Source organism: Adiantum capillus-veneris, chromosome 26, assembly GCF_014529385.1.
Source record: "Adiantum capillus-veneris isolate H3 chromosome 26, ASM1452938v2, whole genome shotgun sequence".
In the NCBI taxonomy this organism is placed as follows: Eukaryota; Viridiplantae; Streptophyta; class Polypodiopsida; order Polypodiales; family Pteridaceae; genus Adiantum; species Adiantum capillus-veneris.
In genome coordinates, this window is record NC_140956.1 from 11,018,692 (window position 1) to 11,040,112 (window position 21,421).

The 21,421-nt window shown below is 41.0% G+C and overlaps 1 protein-coding gene across 1 annotated transcript; it reads right to left on the reverse strand.

Annotated features, from left to right (window-relative positions):
- Positions 1–434: 434 nt before the first annotated feature.
- Positions 435–929, reverse strand: LOC147422996 (secreted RxLR effector protein 78-like). The gene has a single exon (XM_086501435.1). It carries the CDS (start codon positions 927–929, stop codon positions 435–437), a length of 495 nt encoding a protein of 164 aa, XP_086357561.1.
- Between the last annotated feature and the right edge of the window lie 20,492 nt (positions 930–21,421).

Consider the following 21,421-nt stretch of genomic DNA (forward strand, 5'->3'; position numbering starts at 1 on the left):
GCCTAACCCTCCCTTTGCCAGGGGGAGAGTGATAACTAACCAAGCCACCTTGGCTTGTGTTGGATCCCCATCCCGTCCGGACCAAAGAAAGTTCCTGATCAGTCGCTGGACCTGACTGATACAAGAACTACAAAAAATCCAGCATGAAGTGATGTACCACATAGTAGCTAGCAAGACCTGATTTGTCACCACCACTCTCCCTGCCAAGGAGAGCCTAACTGTACTCCAAAAAAGAAGCTTCTTCCGAATGCTCAGAAGAAGGGGGGCAATCTGCTGCTCCGGTGACAAATCAAGTCCAACTTGGCACCCCAAGTAGTGTACAGCGGTGCCAGGGGGTATCCATCTAAATCCAGGATCTGGGCTCCAATCCGGAGTGGGAGATCTGCTAACCCAAAAGGCCACTGTCTTGCGCCAATTGATTAGCGCACCCGATGCTATATAGAAAGCCTGCAAGGACTGCTCAGCTCGCTGCAAATTGGCCTCTTGGCCATGCAAATATAATCCAGTGTCATCCGCAAACTAAGCTCCTCCCCTTGAATAGGAAGCTGTAAGCCCCTCAATCCTACCTCTACTGCTGTCAAGTACATACTCATAGCCTCTGCAAAGAACAGGAAAAGAAAGGGGGCAAGCGGGCACCCTTGCCTGACAGAACAAGAAAGCTCAAATCTGGGCCCCCTGCCGCTGGCCATCAACACTTGGCTATGAGCTATAGAGTATAAAGCAGCAACACCCCGAATCCAGCCAGCCTCAAAGCCCATGTGCAGCATACTCCCCTCAAGAAAACTCCAATCCACTCTGTCATAAGCCTTCTCAAAATCAAGGAGAACAACCAAGTCCTCACCAAGGAGTCTCGCTAGAGCCGTCACCTCCCAAAAAGTGAATACATTGTCAAGGATGCTGCGTTCCTTGACAAACCCAGTCTGAGTCATAGTTACATGGGACGGCAAAAGTCAGAAAACGGGGACGGGGGTCGGAACGGCAAAAAAAGAAGAAGAGTTTGTTTGGCATTTTTTGACCTACACACATGCCACACACATAGAGCATCACTTTGACCACAAATTTACACTTTAATAGACCAAAGAGCACGAGTCATATAGGCGCAAATGTGCTAATAAAACATCGATGGATACAAAATGAAAAGTGCATGCCACAAGGGCTCAAAAAGCCTAAAGGACTTAGGACAAGCCTCAAGGATAACAAAAAATACAAAGGGCTATGTAGTAGGTAGACTCTAGACTCGAGAGTGATCAATGATCATCAAACTCAAGAAGTGCTCGCCTGTTGAATCTCCATATCGTCGTCGTAGTCGAGGTCGTCAGCGACGTATGAGGCCTCGCGAGGCTCGCATTGAGGCTCGAAGTCCTCCTCTAGCTCCTCCAAGTGTATCGGCCATAGATGGATTCTCTTGTGCCATCTCCCACTCAGTGAAGGGATCTGCCTTGTGTGTGACGCTCTTGGCAAGTTAGCGCTCACAAATGCCAAATCATTGGCCCTCTCAACCCCAAGGCGATTCCTCTTCTTAGAGGCAATGTGGCTGTACACACTCCATAGTTGCTCCAAGCAACTAGTGGTACATGCTTGGCTAAGGACACGAACAGTCAAGCGCTGCAAATGTGGGCCATCTCCTCCATAGTCCTCCCACCACAAAACCGAGCCAATCTTGTTGCGATCAACTTGTGCATCTACTCATTCATAGGAGCCCTTCTTTTGCCTGTAGTTGAGTAGCTCGTCTCTAATCTTGCGCCTAGTGTCACTGCTAGGCTCAAGGCGCTCCAATGCAAGCCGCCATCCTTTGCTCACCTCTTTGTCGGTCTCTTGACGCCTTCCGTGAAACTCAGGGTCGAGCACATAAGTTGCCGCATGAAGTGGAGAGTAGTATGCATTCCACCTCGACTCACACAAGCCATGAATTTCCTCATACTCGAAAGGGTCAGGCACAAGCTTCTCAAGTGTCTCTATCATCCGATCCATGGCTTCGTAGACTTTGCCAATGCATGGCTGCAAGCCATCCACAACTCGAAGTAGGTGTAGAATAGGCTTGACCATGGCGTCAAGAGTCTTCACCTCCTCCCACCAAGCGGCATCGTCGGCCCATTCTCGGCATTTCAATCCTGTTGCTGATGTAGACTCCGGCATGGCTTGGAACTCATCACTGAGAAAGAGGCCCCTTAAGGCTCCGCCACAAGTAGACAAGCGGCCTAGCATAAGCCAATTGAATGCAAATCTTGTCTCTGAATATTTGAGCAAGGACAAGTGGCTCTTCTTTGAGAACTCATGGCACACTTTTTGATGGTTGAGCACAAAGGAGACAATTCGAGAGGCGTCACCAATGGTGGGTGAAATCCATGACAAGTTCCCTATGTCCTTGAGGCAATGCGCCACACAAAATGTGACATGGATGCTGGGATACATGCCCTCAATGATAGCCCCGGCTGCCCTATTTGACGCCTCTCCATCTACAACCATACAAAGGACATTCTCCGGGTCGGTGATCTCTATGGTGCTTGTCCACTCCGTAGCAAGCATCTCCACGGCCTTGCCACTGTCGGATGCATCATGTGACTCCACAAAGTACATCTCCCCCCAAGAGTAGGCCACCACTCCGTGGATGGACCACTTGCGGGTGTCGCTCCATCCATCTACAAGGAGAGAGACGCCATTGGTCTCCCACAGATCCTTTGTTGCTTGGGCCGCTTGCTCCACTGCAAGCTTCTCTTTGTCAAGGAGAGTGGTACGAAGCCTCTCCGATGAAGGTGGCACATAAGAGGAGCCATATTCCCCTATTTTCGTAACCATGGTTCAAAAGTATGGAGACCTATCCACACAAAATAGAGCATGTTGTGTTAGTATGGAGAGTCGAGAGTCGAGACCCCATAACGAATACAAAATGGGAGATTGCAATGTGCATATGCCAAGGGAAACTCACCGCGAAGCATGGAAGGCAATGTGGTCGTGGAAGAAGAACCGAGCAACCGACCTATCCACCTCTTCCTTCAATTTAGGATTCCAATTTTCCTCGAGGGTGCTTTGGCGATGCACAACGAAGAGGACGGTGTAGATGCATTTGTCTTGAACGCTTGAGAGGTGTCGTTAAGGTTGGCTTCCCTTTGCTCTTGCGGTGTCGCCGTGGCGGAGGGGTCAACGGCAACAAAACGGCCCCTCTTGGCCGCTTCCGCGACCTCATACACCGTGAGCTTCTCAAGAAGCTCCAACCTCTTCTCGAGAGATGCTCGAGGGCAAAACTTCACCTCGTGACCGGGTTCATGAAGAAGATGGGCTCGCACTTTGTTTGCACCACCCGTTCTCTTGTACAGGCATAGCTTGCACGTCCATGGTCTTGCACTGCCACCTTTACCACGTGTGCTAGAGTCGACTTCATCCCACCATGACCATGTTTGCACGGCGGGCCTCCTTCGAGAAGAGCCGGCTTGAGAAGTGGAGTTAGCTTGAGATGACATGATGGTGGAGAGAGAGTAGAGCTAATAGCTTAGAAGAGAGCTTGTGTGGAGAGAGAATAGAGGAGAGCTTCAAAGTTGAGAGGGTAGAAGACAAAGAGAGTGGGTAGAGAGACTCAAGGGTAGAGCTTGAGAGCTTGTAGGTAGACCGTAGACGGCGTAGAGTGTAGAGTGTAGACGGCAGACCGTAGAGAGGAGAGCTTGAGAGAAGATGAGGCCAAAGGGTGCTTTTATAGCCTCCCAAGGGCCAAAACCCCCCAAAAGAAGTGAACGTTGGTTGCAAATAAACGTTGAAAATGGTCATTTTTTTCAGAATTTGAATTTTTGCCCGGTCGTCCCCGGCCCGTCCCTAGCCGTCCCCGGCAGCATGCGACCCCGCCGGTCGGATGATTTTCCGACCGTTCCCCTCCATCCCCGGCCGCGGTTTCGACCGTTCCCCGACCCTAGGCCTCGTCCCCCCCCTCCCCCCCCCCCCGTCCCCTGTAACTATGGTCTGAGTAGCATGAATTAAATCCCCAAGGAGAGGCTGGATCCTCAAACTCAAGGCATTGGCTAGGACCTTGTAAACAATATTGAGAATCGTAATAGGCCTCCACTGCCGAATATCATCTGACACTCCTTCCCCCTCCAAAGTCATAATGATAGGCGCATGGTCTGAAAAGGAAGTGCCTGCAAGGATCCCCCACGATCCCCAAGGTAGTCTCCTATGTAAAAGCGATCGATCCGTGACAAATTAGCCCCTCCCTATCTCTTCTTGCTCAAGAAGGGAGGTCCTCAAGCTAGCTATCTATAAATGGTTGGTACTATTTATTGCATGGGAGTAAGTAGAATAGGGATTTTTCAGCCTTACAGTGCGTCTGCCTTTGTGCAGTTAACGGGGCATCACCATCGAGAGTTATAGTCTTAATAGTAGAGTCCTACGGGGCTTGCCTACGGCTTCACCACTATTGAGCTATTAGAAGCTTGACAGGAGCCGGTGTTGTTTTGGCGTTGAACGACTCTCTCTTCTATTCCTTGCAATTAATGGTATTCAAGCCATGGGTACAATAGCTTGAGTGGTTTTTCTAAAGGGGTAAAGAGGAGTAGCAACTAGGTCTTGAAGTGCCAAAGTACACCTAAAAAGTTTACACCTAAAAGTTGTTAGAATGGTTTACAATAGTAAAGAGAGTGAAATTAATGTTGATAACTTTGATTTTGCTAATGGGCAAGCTACTAATGATGCCCCAATGCTTGTTAACTATCTTGTTTCTAGGCTTTAACAAGCCATGAGCAATCCATCCCTCCAAAGTGAAGTGCAACAACAACTTCATGCTCTTGGGATTCTCCAAGCTCCCCACCATGACGAGAGAGCACCTAGGAAGCCTCCTTGCAAGACTTCCAAAAGAGGCGTCTCTCTGATTCGGGAAGAAGAAGAGGATCCATATGAAGGGCTCAAAAATTTGTTCCTTGATAACACATCTCCTTCTCAAAGGAGAATTCAAGAGTCTCCCGCCACCTCGGCGGAGATGGCTCCACGAAGACGGCGGGCTAAACGCTCTCCATCACCTCCAAAACGGAGAAGACCATCTCATACTTCTCCACACCATACTTCAAAGAGGGATGACAAAAAGCAAGAGAAGAAAAAGGCGAGAAAGAGGACACCCTCTTCTGCATCTTATTCATCCTCTTCCTCTTATGAAAGTGATGGTGAAGACAAAGAAGATCAAGGAAAGAAAAAGGCGAGAAAGAGGTCACCCTCTTCTCCATCTTCCTCAAATTCTTCATCTTCTGAAGAAAGTGATGGTGTAACCTTTGAACCATAAAAAAGAAGAGGCCATAGGAAATCCTATGCCGTGTAAAAGAGGTTGTCCAAGCTTAAAAAATTCAAAGAGGGAGGGAAGAGCATCTCTTTCCTTACCTATGATGGCACCTTTGGCGCTACGGACAAAGTTTTGGCCTTTATCCAACAATTCAATGCGGCGTTTGGAGATGAGGGCTTCACGGAGTCCTCTAACCTACGCCATGTAGCTATGCACTTTCAAAAGTCCGCCAGGCAATGGTGGTCTAACCTACGGTCCAACGGTGAAGCTCCACGAACATGGAAAGCTTTAAGAGCCTCCATTATGAAGAGTTTTTGGCCACTGATGCCAAAGACAAAGTACTCACCGAATGGCGAAGCTTGAAGCTCTCTCCCTACGAGTCCATTCACAAATATATAGACAAGTTTTGGGACTTACAACTCAAAGCCACTTTCTTCAAGAAGTTGGATTTTAGAGAGCAAAAGCAACAATTTTGTGCTGGCTTAACTGAAGAAATGGCGGAGTATCTCAGCTCCCAAAGGCCATGCACCATATCGGCGGCTATACACCATACTATGGTGGCTTCTCGAATCAATTTCCAAATGGGGACTAAAAGAAATTCTAAGCCCACGAAAAACAAGGGTTCCAATGAGCCTAATGGGAAGGACAATCCAAAAGTCTCATAAGGGAAACTCCAACAAAGTTAAAGAGAAGGGATTTTACAAAGACAAAAATAAAATCTCTTCTAAAGAGCTTGAGCATTATCGCAAGGATAACCGCTGTTTCAAGTATGGCGAGCAAGGGCATGTGTACCCCACTTGTCCCCAAAAGAACACCCGCCATGAACCTCCTAGAGCTACCTTGGTCGAAATCCAACAGGAGGAAATTCACCACAAAGGATCTCCTCTATGCCATGCTTGGGGAAAGGTAAGAGAACATGATGCTTTTATTCTCTTTGACCCTGGTTCTACTCAAAATCTTATATCTATAGAGTTGGCCACCAAGCTAGGCATACAAGCCTACGAGATGGGAGATGTCCTATTCGCAGACGGTGCTTTCAAGGGGCAAGAAGCTTCAGTTACTCCCTTAATCAGGAAATTGAGGCTCCATGTCCAAACCTATGTGGACAAAGAGGACTTCTTTATCTCTCCTCTCAAGCATGGGGATGTAATTCTAGGGGCACCATGGTTTGATCGCATGGCTGCCAATGTTAAATCCCCTGAAAAGAGAATCTCCTTCAAGTCCAGGGAAAAAGATATATATATAGATGCTAAGGAAATGTGTAACACTATACTCAATGTACATACACAAGCTTTCAACAATTCAATAAAGAGGTCTATTTCCGTGTACATGACTTTTGTTAAAGATTCTCAAAATGAACCTAATGTTTTAGCAAAAGAAAATATACACAATCAAAAGGAATTAGAGTTATCCAATTTTCTCAAGGGGTTTCAAGATGTCTTTATTGACGACGTCCCTTGTGAGCTACTTCCTAAACGAGGCAATGATGACCATGCAATTGAACTTCTTTGAGGAAGCTCACCGCCTAACAAACCTCCTTATAGAGTTTCTCAAGCTCAACAAGAGGAGATTATGCGGCAAGTGCATGAGTTAGTTGAGAAGGGTTTGGTTAGGCCTAGCTCATCTCCATTTTGTTCTCCTGTGCTACTAATGCAAAAGAAAGACGGCACATATCGTATGTGTGTCGACTATAGAGCACTAAATAGGATCACCATCAAGAATAGGTTTCCCGTTCCACAAGTAGAAGACCTATTTGATAAGCTACAAGGGTATCTACTTCAGTAGGATTGACCTAAAAAGTGCCTATCATCAAATAAGGATAGTTGATCAAGACATTGTTGCATTTCGCACTATGTTTGGTCTTTACGAATACGTTGTCATGCCTTTTGGCTTGACCAATGCACCACCCACATTCAACCGCTTGATGGAGAAGCTATTCAGGCCTCACCGAACCTTTACTGGAGTGTTCTATGATGATATCATCATCTACTTTAATTCATTAGACGAACAAAAGCAACACCTCCAGGTGATATTTCAAGTTCTAAGAGAGAATAAACTTTATGTTAATCGAAAGAAAAGTGAATTTTTCTTACAAGAGATTCAGTATTTAGGTCACATTATCTCTCAAGATGGCATCCAAATGGATACATCAAAATTAGAGGTAATAAAAGGATGGCCTAAACCAAGGAATCTTCATGAGTTAAGAAGCTTTATAGGTATGTGTGCATAATATAGACGCTTCATAGAAAATTTCTCACTAATAGCAGGACCATTACATGACCTAACAAAGAAAAACGTTAGGTACACATGGTCTGGCAAGGAGAACAATGCTTTCGAAAAGCTTATCTCTCAATCTGTGCTTACACTACCGGATCTCTAAAAGACATTTGAGGTCCAATGTGATGCTTGTGGTGATTGCCTTGGAGCTGTTTTGCTTCAAGAAGGGCACGCCATAGGCTATGAAAGTTGAAGGCTCGACTCTGTTGAGCAAACTCTAGGCATATATGAAAAAGAACTCCTTGCAGTTCTACATGCCCTAGATTCATGGAAGCACTATTTATTGGGGACTCCTTTCATTCTGTGAACGGATCACCAAAGTCTTAAGTACTTTATGACGTAGACCAAGCTCTCCGACAAACAAATGAGGTGGGCAAACTTTCTTTCGCAATTTCATTTTCATATTGCTCACATTGCTGGCAAGCATAATCAAGTAGCCGATGCACTCTCAAGACGGCCGAGAGTGAATGCAGTGTTAACTGAGTCAGCGTCAGTTAACAGAAGCTGTTAAAGACTGAAGACGTACGGATGCACATCGAAGATCAAAGTGAAGTAGCAGTAAAGATTGGAGTTACACATTTTTTACATTTTCCCAAAATGGTCACGTATTGTAAATTCTCGATTTATTTCAAGTCATTGTAATATTTTAATGTGTTACGGGCTCAATGGGAGTTCCAAATTGTAAAGAACATGTCACTTATTGTACCTAAGTTGCAGATGCCATAAGTGTGGAGTCTCAAAGGTCTTGGGTGCCGGACATTACACATTTTAGACCGTGGCTAAGGTATAAAAGCAAACTTTGTAAATATTTTATTAAGTTTTTGGATAAGAAATACACAGTGTGAGCCAACGAGACTCACTTCTCTTCTTCTCGCGCTTCCTTCTTCCTCTCCGGTTGTCACATTGCGAATGCGTTTGTTGCATTGCAACCGCAAGTAAGAGCTCTACGTATTGACGTAAGCCATTCATCGTATTTCATAGCTTTTGGCGTTATCGATCCGTGGCCTAATTTCATCATAACTAGGAATTTACATTTTTAAATCGAAAACTAAGCATAGACGGGTTATTAGGGTATCATTGCTAAGCATTTAGATGCATTCTGGATCGAAAATGAATAGGTCAAAAATCCACTACTGTTAATAATCGCGATTTTGAAACTTGACTTATTGTGGAATTTGAGGCCATATGCATGTGTGCTTAGGTCTTATAAACTTGTTTTAGAAGTTTCGTTACGTTTGGATGTCATTTGATGCTATAACGGATGTGATTTGCTTGTCGATGAACGATTGACTTTTGGTGATTTCAGTCACTTGAGTGTATCTTGAGTTAAATGCGAGTTGTTAGTTGTTTTCCGAGAGATTGACAACCTCTTGTAGCCTCTATGCACTAGTCGAGTCAGCTTCGTCCCATGGTTTGACAAATTAATCGTGGTTCTCGCTAATATTGCAGTAAGATAGGATGGTGAGATTAAACATGCGTTCCACATTTGGCGCCGTTGTTGGGGACGGATATACCTAAACTAGGGAAAACACGAGCGTCTTGTGTAATTGTCCATTAACTTGCTTTAGGTTCACCTAGAGTAAAAATTTCTTTTTAGAAACCACATAGCTTAAGATTATCGTCTTTTGCTGTGTAGAGGTAGCTTGGAGGTAAGTTGTACTCGCCGAGTGCCTTTAAGATTATAGGATTGTAAATTTAGATTAGGATTTTGAGAATGATTGGTAGACGAGACAAGTCTTAAGATCAAAGCTCTGAAAAACATTAAAAACACAAGAAAACGAGTGTTTGTGGACACTTTCCACAACCCCATTACCTAGGAGTAGGGTAAGAAGGATCCGAGGTGGATTTCAGAACATTGCTCACTCCAAACGAATCATCTGTGATTTGTTTATGTGAAGTTGCAGAGTTTCAGATCTATGGTGAGAAATAGCACGAAAAGACTCCAAACCACTCAATCCAACTGGAGAGTAAGCCTAAAAGTTGTATGAACTTGTGGGTAAGCTCAAAGACACTTCGAGGTAAAATTTTCAAAAGTTTACCAAAACTCAGATTATGTACTTTTTCTTGACATTTTAAGCCAAATTAAGTTTTGACTTGATTTATAGGCTCAAAATAGATAATGAAAAGACTGTTTAGTGAAAAAGCTCAAAAAAGTGTTCATTTTGGACCAAAAGTTAATAATCATGATTATTAACTTTCAGCTCAAATTTGACCAAGGTTCATACCATTAACTCATTACATGTGTACAAACAACTTTTGTAAAGGCACAAAAGATTTAGATCACTAAATTGACCAAAAACTGGGTAAAAACTAAAGTTTGTACTGACTTTTTCAATCTTGAGTGGAAATTGGGAAAACATTTGTGCAAACTTTATGAAACTTGATACATAGACTTATATTGATGTGATAAACATGTGTACATGCTCAATTGATCAAAAAGATGAAAAAATTTGTCAGTTGTAAATAATCGCGATTATTTATATCTGTCTTATTTTTTAACTTTTTTGACCAAGTCAGCATACCACTAGTTTTACCATGTTGTAATAAGCCCACAAATCAAATTTGGTAAGATTTGGATCATTGGATTGAAAATTGTGACCAAATTTGCAAAGTTAGTTTACAGACAGAAAATTGATGACCATTTGACCAAAAATTGTCCAAAACTTGATGAAACTTGGCTAGAGACCTTGAGTTGAGTTCCTTAATAGAACTGTGTCAAGATTGTAACAAAAACTTGTAAAAAATTTATCAGAGTAAATAATCGTGATTATTTACATCTACTCCAAAAATTGACAATCTTGCATATTTAGGCATACCACAAGGTCAAGCATAACAAGTAGACCCCACAAATCAATTTTGGTGAAATTTGGATCACAAAAGTGAGACTTAAGCCAGATTCTTGAAATCAGAGTCTGTGGATACAAAACAGTTGATAAACTTGATGAATCTTGTCCAAATTAAGTTTTAACTTAACTTAGAGACTCAAAAGAGATCATAAAAAGACTGTTTAGGAAAAAAGTTATCATTTTAGGTCAAAAGTTAATAATCGCGATTATTAACTTTTGGCTCAAAAATGATAAAGATTGATACCATAGACTCTAAGCATGATTGCTAACATCTTTTGTGAAGGCTCAAAGAGTTTGGATCACAAAACAGACCAAAAACTTGACAAAAACTGAAATCTGTACTGATTGTCGAGAACTTGAGTCTGACTTGGTAGATCTTGTTCAAATTAAGTTTACACTTGATTCATAGGCTCAAAATAGATCATAAAAAGACTCTCCTTTGAAAAAGTTGAAAAAAGTTGTCATTTTAGATCAAAAGTTAATAATCGCGATTATGAACTTTTGGCTCAAAATTGATCAAGGTTGATACCAGTGATTCATTACATGTGTACAAACAAATTTTGTAAAGGCACAAAAGATTTGGATCACAAAACATGATAAAAACTGAAACCTGATTGATTGTCGAGAAATTGAGTCTGACTTGATGAATTTTGTTCAAATTAAGTTTTAACTTGATTCATGGACTCAAAATAGATCATAAAAAGACTCCCTCTGAAAAAGTTGAAAAAAGTTATCATTTTAGGTCAAAAGTTAATAATCGCGATTATGAACTTTTGGCTCAAAACTGATCAAGGTTGATACCAGTGATTCATTACATGTATACAAGCAACTTTTGTAAAGGCACAAAAGATTTGGATCACAAAACAGGGTAAAACTTGTTAAAAGCTGAAATCTGACTGATTGTCGACAAATTGAGTCTGACTTGATGAATCTTATTCAAATTAAGTTTAACTTGATTCATAGGCTCAAAATAGATCATAAAAAGACTCTTCTATGAAAAAGTTGAAAAAAGTTGTCATTTTAGGTCAAAAGTTAATAATCATGATTATGAACTTTTGGCTCAAAACTGATCAAGGTTGATACCATGAATCGAAAAAGTTGAAAAAATTGTTCATTTTAGGTCAAAAGTCAATAATCACGATCATTAACTTTTGTATCAAAACTGATCAAGATTGATACCATAGACTTTATGCATGATTACAAACATCTTTTGTGAAGGCTCATGAAGTTTGGATCACAAAATAGACCAAAATCTTGATAAAAATTGAAATCTATATTGTATGTCGAGAACTTGAGTGTGACTTGGTAAATCTTGTTCAAATTCAGTGAAACTTGACTCATATGCTTTTATTGATGTGTTAAACACGTGTACATGCTCAGTTGACCAAAACTTACGAAAAGTAAATAATCACGATTATTTATTTTTGAAAAAAAAAATCTAAAAAAAGTAAATAATCGCGATTATTTACTTTTGCTCCAGAATTGAAAAATTTTGCACAATTGAGTATATCACAGGGTCAAGCACATCAAGTAGACTCCACAAATCAAATTTGGTGAAATTTGGATCACAAATTTGAGACTTAAGCCAAATTCTTGGAATCAGAGTCTGCGGACACTAAACAGTTGATGACTTGGACAAATCTTGATCAAACTCAATCAAACTTGTCCAGAGACCACAACAAGGTAAATACTTGGCAAAACAAGCCTGAAAAGTGTAGAAACTGAGAAAAGTAAATAATCGAGATTATTTACTTTTAAATCCTAGAAACAAGATTTTGGACTTTTGAGCTTGTATAATGCTAGAATAACATAATACAAGGCCACTCGTCAATTTTGGGTTCCATCGGATCCAAATTGGTACCTGTTAACTCAGTTTCAAGTTACAGATTAGTCCTTTAGCTCCTTTTGCAAGGATAGAATTTGGAAATCTCATTTGCTGACTCACTTAGCTCAGATTGAAGAACCAGGTTGCATGCAAAGAATTGGGAGCTTGACAAGAGCTGAATTCAAGTCAAGTGGAAAAAAACGTATAACAATCTAATCTGCAGGTTAGGTTATTCAAGGCCTAGATTTTCATCATTTCAAAGGCTGCAATCAATTCTAACACTTTCGAGCTAGAGTTAATCAACTCTTGTGAGTCTAAGAGAAATCAACTCTGCCAAAAGTACTTTGGCAAAAGCAGTCTGATCAAACTTGAGCATATTTTTTTTTTTTGCTAATCAATACTAAAGTCTGCTAGGAGACAGTCGACATGGACTCATCTCGAGTTGAGAGTCCAAGTACAACAGAGCAAGCTAATAGCAATGGCAACATCGGTACAAGTGCAAACAAGCGAATTTTACAGCTTTATGGATACAATGGAGATAAAGTCTTGTATACAGATTCAAAAGGCCATAGATACTTGATGAACAACAAAAGCAGCACAGGAGCCAAGATCCTAGTGATCAGAATAAAGCCAGATTCAAAAAACTCCCAGATGTTCACAGACTTCACTGAAGCCAGGTATTGTAAGATGAAAGATGAAATGTAGATAGAAGTGCAAAAAATTGACCCAAGTGGTTATCTAGAAATCTACGCAAGCCAGCAAAACATACATTTAGTGCATATGCAATCAGGGTCATTGTACATGGATTACAGTGGTCAGATCTATAATCGAGATCTAGTAATGGAAGATCCAACAGATCAGCCAATAGAAGCCAGTCTAATTGAAGAACCAAACCAAAGATGGTACAAAGGTCTAGATAATGCAATCTACAGCTTGATGCTCAGTGTTTTGGAAGAAGATGCCGACAACCTGACCAACATAGAAGCAGAAACTTCTCAACTAGAGCTTGACATGACAGAGCCAGTTGGAATACCACCAGTCATGGTGTATTGCTCAGATTGTGAACGAAAAGGTGGAAATTTTTCTGAAGATTGTCCAAGAAATCCAAACAACAGGGACACATCAACTACCAACAAGCAAGGTATAGAGCAAATTGGAAATGAGAATCTCGATGTAAGTGCATTTAACTGGTCACTTTTAATGCAATCAGATGAATCTGCATTAACCTTAGAAGCACCAATGAAAGCATTGCAAGTTTAAAATCAACAACATAAAGATGCACAGGCACATGAAAAGCTTAAAATTGATTCTTTGAACAACAAATTCTTGCATGAATTTAGTGAAGGTGTCTAGATATCACCGAAGGTTGAAAATCCTGTTAGGTTTGCAAATGATTTTGCATCCACTAACACAAGTGTGCAATCATTCACGAGTCTACGAGACACATTAAACAGAATGATGTTAGCTTTGTATAGTACCCATAATTCATATGCACACTATGTGGACCAAAAAGGGCAGCTGTACAAAAATGATTAACCAGTGTTTGAACGGCCCACAGACCAGCTCATAGAAGTGCGTCTAGTGATATATCAGAAAGGATGGTTCATTTCAGAGGAAAGAATCTATTATAGCCCATCCTCTCTAGAGTTGAAGGATATTACCCGAGTGAACTTAGAAATTTGTTCAAAGCCAAACTCTCCTCCATCGGAAATCAAGCTTCGATGTTGTGACCAAACGAGCATATACTTTGACCAAACCAGTCGTAGATATAGACGAGAGTCTAGCATCTATGATGCCTTGGGTCCTGAAACCACAGAAGCTCATATCATAGGAGACCCATGGGATAGACAATATCAGGGCAAAGATAATGCTATCTACAGCTTAACTTGGGGAATAATTTGTCATGGTTCAAGGAGATACATAGGAAACTATGCAAATGGTTTACAGATGTCAAACATCAACAGTGCTACACAAAACAATCCCAAAAGGTGAGACTCAACCAGAGCCAAACAGTTTTGAGCTCTTACAATGAAGCAGGCTATAGTGATCACCCTAGGAAGGGGGGAGCTACAAATTCATCAAGCTCAGCTCTAGTACTAGAAAATACTACACCAGTTAGAAGCCCAAGAACTCTAGCCAGCAGACCCTTTCAAAGAAAAAACCATTGGAAGATCACATGGTTGTTGGAAGTTTTCCATTGACCCAGAAACCATCAAAATCTACCGAAAAATTCTTCTATGAAGATCATCAGGGACAAAAGTTTCACTTGATCTCCACGAGTTAGAGTCAAAAGCCAACAAATCCCATAGTGTTCAAGCAATTGCATGAGACCAAGCTCCCATATGCATATCGAGATGTAAATGGCAATGATTCTCAGCAGGTTCATGACCTTGTACAAGCCCCCACGGATGCTAAACCTGAAGTCAAGGACTATCTGAAGATGATGCAAAGCCTCAAGGTACCAGAACAGGTGATAAAAAAGACAAAATCAATGAAGCTAAAGTCCAAAAGGCCACACAAAGGTCACCATCAAAATCTCCTTCGAAGAGGCAAATTCTGCCAGAAAGCACAATGGATCTTCTAAGATCAAAAGTTACTCAAATGCAGGAACACAATGCTCAACAGTTTTGCAAGAAAACGGTGCAGTATTACAACAAAACGAGCCAACATCCACGGAAGCAGGTGGTCAAAGCAAAGAAAATGCAGATAAAGTTCAACCAAGTTCAATCAAGTGCAACATTGTTGGTGAAAACAAAGAAAAACTCTCAAGGGAAGTGAAGCTAGATTTTCAGTTAAACAAGAACCTCATGTCCTTTCGCACTTGGAAAAAATGTGGTCAACCACAACTAAAAGATGCTCCTGAATTTGTGAGCATATTAGGAGACAAATGAGCAGAATGCTGGGGAATCATCTCCAACACCATTGAAGTAAGTTCACAGATCATCAAAGCTCAATTCCACGTGATCACAGCGAAGGATATGCCAGAAGACATTATAAGGGGAATTCCAATGGCCCAGAAGATGTTATAGATACAGAATTCAATGAAGATGCAGTCTTCAAAGGCAACAAAGAATGAAGACCAAGATTGGTTACCCGTGGACGACAATACAAAGTCCTCAAGCACAATTAAAATGGAGACTGATATTAAAGCAGATCTTATTGAAGATGATTCATCTCCATTGAACAGAACTTCAGAAGAGCTTAAAGCAAATCATACAATAGCAACCACGATAGCTATGGAGCAAAAAATACCACCAAAGCTAGAAGGAATGAAGATCAAAATTACAGACAAAGGTAAAGCTAAAGTGGAACTTCCACCGATTAGCAAAGAAGATGTGAAAGCATATGCCTCTACATCAAAGAACCCTCATGGATCAGCTTCTTCAAGAAAGTCAGGCTTTCAAAACTTCAAGTCAATTGCTGACCCAACTAAAACCTCTAAGGAGACACCAAGAAAAGCAAAGATATATCAGCCAAAGTACTCAAGAAAGCAAAGGAAAGTCAAGCAAGTGTTTGTTCCGAGCAATTTAGTCAAAGTCAATGATCCGGTTTGGATTAAGGACGAGAAATTAACACAGAAAGACAAACACATGGGATGCATAGCATCACAATGGAGCTTAAAGGAACATGAGTACTATGGAGGTAACAGACAGATGTGGGTGCCAAACCAACAGATCAAAGCATATGAAGTAACTTCAAGTCCCTCCAAAAAGAGAAGTCCGACAAGGTATCAACCTCGACAATATCCTAGGATACCTAAGAAGCAGGTATACAACATAACAACATTGAATGATGCTGAAGTCTACCATGGCTCACAAAAGGATACAGAACAAAGATGGATCTCAAAGAATGTTCTTTTTGGACAAGGATTCTACATAGGGTATACGAAGATTTGGCTACCAGTCAACCACAAGCTAACTGCAACTACACTAGACTTGCATGAAGATCTCAACATCTCAGCAGGACCTAAAGCTCAACAAAGTCAACAAAGGAGTTACAAAGGTCATCAAGAGGTTTGGATTCCTAAGTCTTCCAATGCTCCTAGTTAAAATCCAGATGCCAAAAGTGAACAAAGCTCTCCAAACATCAAAGACTTCTATCAACAGGCCTACTTGGAGAATCAAACGGATAATGGAGTCTTCACAGTCAAAGAAGGACAACCCAACCAACGCGAATGCAGATTCGAAGATGATAAAACAGGTATGGAAAAAGAAACCTTTAATACCAACTTGGTCCTTCACTTATCCTCTTTTTGAGGATTCAAGCTTACTTTTACCTGAAGAAATGTTTGTAGTAAGCACAAGAATGTAAAAAGTCAAGTCGCCAGGGTGCAAAAAACACTCTTTGGCATAGTCAGAGTCAAGCTACTGAGCCATAAAATGAGCAAAGCATTAAACCCAAAGCTTCAAGTCATATTAAACTCTGTTCTAAGAGTCGTAGTTATTAGGCTTATGCTCAAGCTGGAAGAGTTGAGCATATCTAAAGTCATGTTGCTCATGCTGGATGAGATGAGCATAAGAGTCAAAGTCTATTAACTTACAATTGGTGGTGTCGTAGAGTCCAACACTCACGCACAGTGCACAGTAAGATGAGAGCACATATCCTCGTCGACGAAAACCATTCTTAAAGGGGTGCCAGCTTGCAAATCCATGTCATATGCTTTTATAGCTACACCATCTTTCTGAAGAACCACTCAAAATCTTCCTTGCACAACATATTGTTTCCCATGTATTTTTGTGTATGCATAAATAGGATGTCCCACCATTGGACATATGCATTAGACACTCTTTTTTGCTTCCACCTATGTACCTTAAGTGGACTACAACAGGCAAACCAATGTTCCATCATGATATCCTTTCATATTTGCTACGTCTTTAATTCCATATCTATCAGCAAATAATCCCTTGAGTACTTTATTAATATTTTCCATGCTAATAAGTACTCCAATAATGCATGTATACCAAAGGCACTTTTTTTCCACTGGGGTTTTTCCCTTTGGTCATCCAGGTATAAGACCCCAATTTAGAATCTCATCATTCTACTTCCCTTGTACATATTTTTCATAAATAACAGCAACCTTATCATGATGCTATTACAATGGACAAATGCAACATCATCTCTCAAAATCGACTACTCGGACCAATGAAGATGTTAAAGCAAATTGAACCTCATCAACAAATCTAACGACAAAATGAAGATCAGCCCATCAACAATCAATCAAAACCTTCCACAGCCTCCAAGGACACTTTTTCAACAGTGCCCGAGGACGGGCACTAAAATAGGAAGAGGGGAATGTTAACTGAGTCAACGTCAGTTAACAGAAGCTGCTAAAGACTGAAGACGTACGGATGAAGAAGCTGTAAAGATTGGAGTTACACATTTTTCACATTTTTCCAAAATGGTAACGTATTGTAAATTCCCATTTATTTCAAGCCATTGTAATATTTTAATGTGTTACGGGCTTAATGGGAGTTCCAAATTGTAAAGAACAGGTCAGTTACTGTACCTAGGTTGCGGATACCATAAGTGTGGAGTCTCAAAGGTCTTGGGTGTTGGACATTACACATTTTAGACCTTGGCTAAGGTATAAAAGCCAACTTTGTAAAGATTTTTTAAAGTTTTTGGATAAGAAATACACAACGTGAGCTAACGGCGCTCACTTCTCTCCTTCTCGCGCTTCCTACTCTCTCTCCGGTTGTCACATTGCGCGAATGCGTTTGTTGCATTGCAACCGCAAGTAAGAGCTCTACGCATTGACGTAAGCCATTCACCGTATTTCGTAGCTTTTGGCGTCGTCGATCCGCGGCCTAATTTCATCATAACTAGGAATTTACACTTTTAAATCGAAAACTAAGCATAGGCGGGGTATTGGGGCATCATTGCTAAGCATTTAGATGCATTCTGGATCGAAAATGACTAGGTCAAAAATCCACTATTGTTAATAATCGCGATTTTGGAACTTGACCTAAAGTGGGGTTTGAGACCATATGCATGTGTGCTTAGGTCTTATAAACTTATCCTAGAAGTTTCGTTACGTTTGGATGTCATTTGATGCTGTAACGGATGTGATTTGCTTGCCGATGAGCGATTGGCTTTTGGTGATTTCAGTCACTTGAGTGTATCTTGAGTTAGATGCGAGTTGTTAGTTGTTTTCCGAGAGATTGACAACCTTTTGTAGCTTCTATGCACTAGTCGAGTCAGCTTCGTCCCATGGTTTGATAAATTAATCGTTAGGATGGTGAAGTTAGACATGCGTCCCACATGCGGCTTCCATAGCAACTCACAATGATCTATCTTCTATGATATATGAGTATGCTATTGATCCCGATTTTAGAGATATGATTTCAGCCCTTGCACTAAGGAAGAAAGAGGAACCATTTACTTTACAAGATAGTTATCTTCTTTACGGCAATAGACTATGCGTTACTAGCTCACTACGTGAGCTAGTAACGCATAGTGAGCTAGTTATCTTCTTTACGACAATAGACTATGCGTTACTACTACGTGAGCTCACTATGCGTTACTAGCTCACTACGAAAGTAATGTATGAATCCCATGCTCCTCCTTCTGTAGGGCATAGAGGGATTCAGTCTACCCTAAAGGGGATTGAAACATATTTCTATTGGCCTACCATGAAAGCAAACATACAAGAGTATGTTTCTAAATGTGTGGTATGTCAAAAGACGAAATTTGATAGAGGGAAGCAACCTGGATTGCTTCAACCTTTGCCAATCCCTAATTCACCATGGGAGAGCATATCCATGGATTTTATCTTTGGATTACCTAAGTGTCTAAGGGGGCCTCTTTATTTACCATGGGATTAAAAAGGAGATTATCGAAGGGACAAATGGGTGGATGCCATGTCGACTGAAATAGTGGGTATGGCAGGTCCTAAAAGTAAGTGGTCAAACTTGTGCTCTTTCACAAAATACAAAGAAAAAATCTTTTATAATTAAAAAAAAATGAACTTTTCTCTAAATAGTTGAGTAAAAACCAATATATTTTCTCTCTAGTGGCTGTCAGTTTGTCCCTCCCTCTCTCCTAAAAAGGGGTCCCTCCAAAAATGTGCTGATCATTCCCTCCCTCTCTCTCTCTACTTTACCATCTCTCACTTTTCTCACTGCACTTTCAGTTTTCCCTCCCAAAAGCTCTGCTTCTCTTTCCTTCCTTTCAGTTTTCCCTCCCAAAAGCTCTGCAACAGAAGTTTGAACCTTCTTTCCCTCCTCAAGCTTACTGCATTCTCCTCAAGCTCAAGTTCTCCATTTCTTCATGAGCCTCACTAAACACCTCTACCTAAAGTTGAACATCTGTGGCATATTCTTCTGCTAGATCATCCCTCTTTCTTTCCTCAACAGGTTTCCTGCTCCTTCTCCATTGTGCTCTCTAGAGAGGATCTACTTTCCTCTCAAGCTTTGCAACATTATCTTTCTAATTAAGCCAACAAGCAGGTGGAGCAGTATAGCAGTAAGTGGCATCCTTCGTCTGATGTACCATCAAGAATCTTGCTCTATACAACCAAGAACATTGATGTGCAATCTCTAATCATAAGTGTTTGTCTGCAGATTGTGCCACTATTCTCCATGGCATCATCGGGTACTCGACGACTTAGGAGTGTCATTGACTCCATTTCATGCAGCAATGTACAAGACGACAATGGATGTTGGGTGACGTTGCAGTTCAAATGATTGATGTGGATGACAATGCAACCCAGCTCAAGAGGTGCACACAAGGTCTCAAGTAGACACATGGCTTCTCGAGCACAACATTGGAAGGGAAGGATCATGGAGTTCAAGCAAACCCATGATGGCAAGCGTCTTGCAAAGGTGCAACATGTGTATGTTGCTTCACAACTGAAGCTAGAGACAACAATGGCTCCATCGAGGTTTCCTGCAAACTGTAATTTCACTCCTCTGTCAAATTTTTAGATTGTATGTTTTGTATTTATGTTGTATATATTGCTTTGATGTCTATAAGGCTTTCATTGCTTGTTCATGTTTGCAGATGTATTCCCATCTGCTTTTGTAGAGTGGGAGCCAATAGAGTCCTTCATAGGAACTTTTGAGGCCATCCACGTTGACCTTGGCAAGCTGCTCTATGCTGGTTGTCTATCTGTGGAGCTTGTCTCATGGGACAATTTTTTTTATAACCATACGCATGTAACGCCTAGGCAAACTTGGTATGATAATCTTTCTCCAGTTCATCCACCAACCTTGCAGAGTATGGAATGGCCTAAGCCTGATAGTGCCTTGATCACAACAACCAAAAGGAGAATCGAGGCGAATGTGTATTTAGCAATGAAGTGCACCTATGGTTCCCATAAAGCTTTCCTAACTTGGTTTATGTCCCTTCATGTGTTCGTGTTTATCTTCGACTGTAGAGTGTTCACAGGACACCAACAATGTGGACTTGCAAAGGGAAAAGTGCGATCAACAGTTTCCTTGCAGTTGGATGGCAGACTAAGGTGGTCAACCACCAGGGAGATACAGTCAAGTGCTCTGTAGTTGCTGAGAATGTGGTGTGTAGATACTATATTGCGAAGCAGAGCTTGTCAATTGTTTTTCCCTACAGAAGATGAAAGCTGACGAAGGGAGAATGGGAGGCACTAGACTCTGATGTTGCTCCTAGAGAATCAATTCATCTGCAAATATGCCTCCACAATAATGCAGTGCATGACATCTCGGTGAATAACGGTTGGAATCTCAGTCATCTTCGCGAGTATCTTAATCTTAGATATACCTTGACCATTAATATGTTTTTGTAATCAATGAAAAGGTTGTTCGTTCCAAAAAAGAGAAGAGCTTTTTGTGTGAAAACATTGGTTTTTCGCGATGTATTAATGTAAAAGCTTGTAACTAAAACGATTTCACTCCCATTAATACATATGGCGTTTTGAATCCCTGTCTCATTTTTTAATTTGTTCAAGATTAAGTTTGAAATATGCAAGGGTTTTAGTTTTGAGCGTGAAAACTTTCAATGTTGGTGTCTTTCAATGCTTGTCGCGTGATTTTGTTTATAATTATAGTTTTAAGTTAATTTGATATTAATTTTAAGTGCTTTAAAAAAGTGACATTGAGTATAAAAGTCACTTTGTAGGTTTAAAACTTCATTTCTCACATTCACAAAACACAAGCTTTCAGCTCTCTTCCCATCTTCTTCGCAAACAGATACATGGCAACATCTTCTGATGCACTTCTCACAATTACAGAAGATAGGACTTGC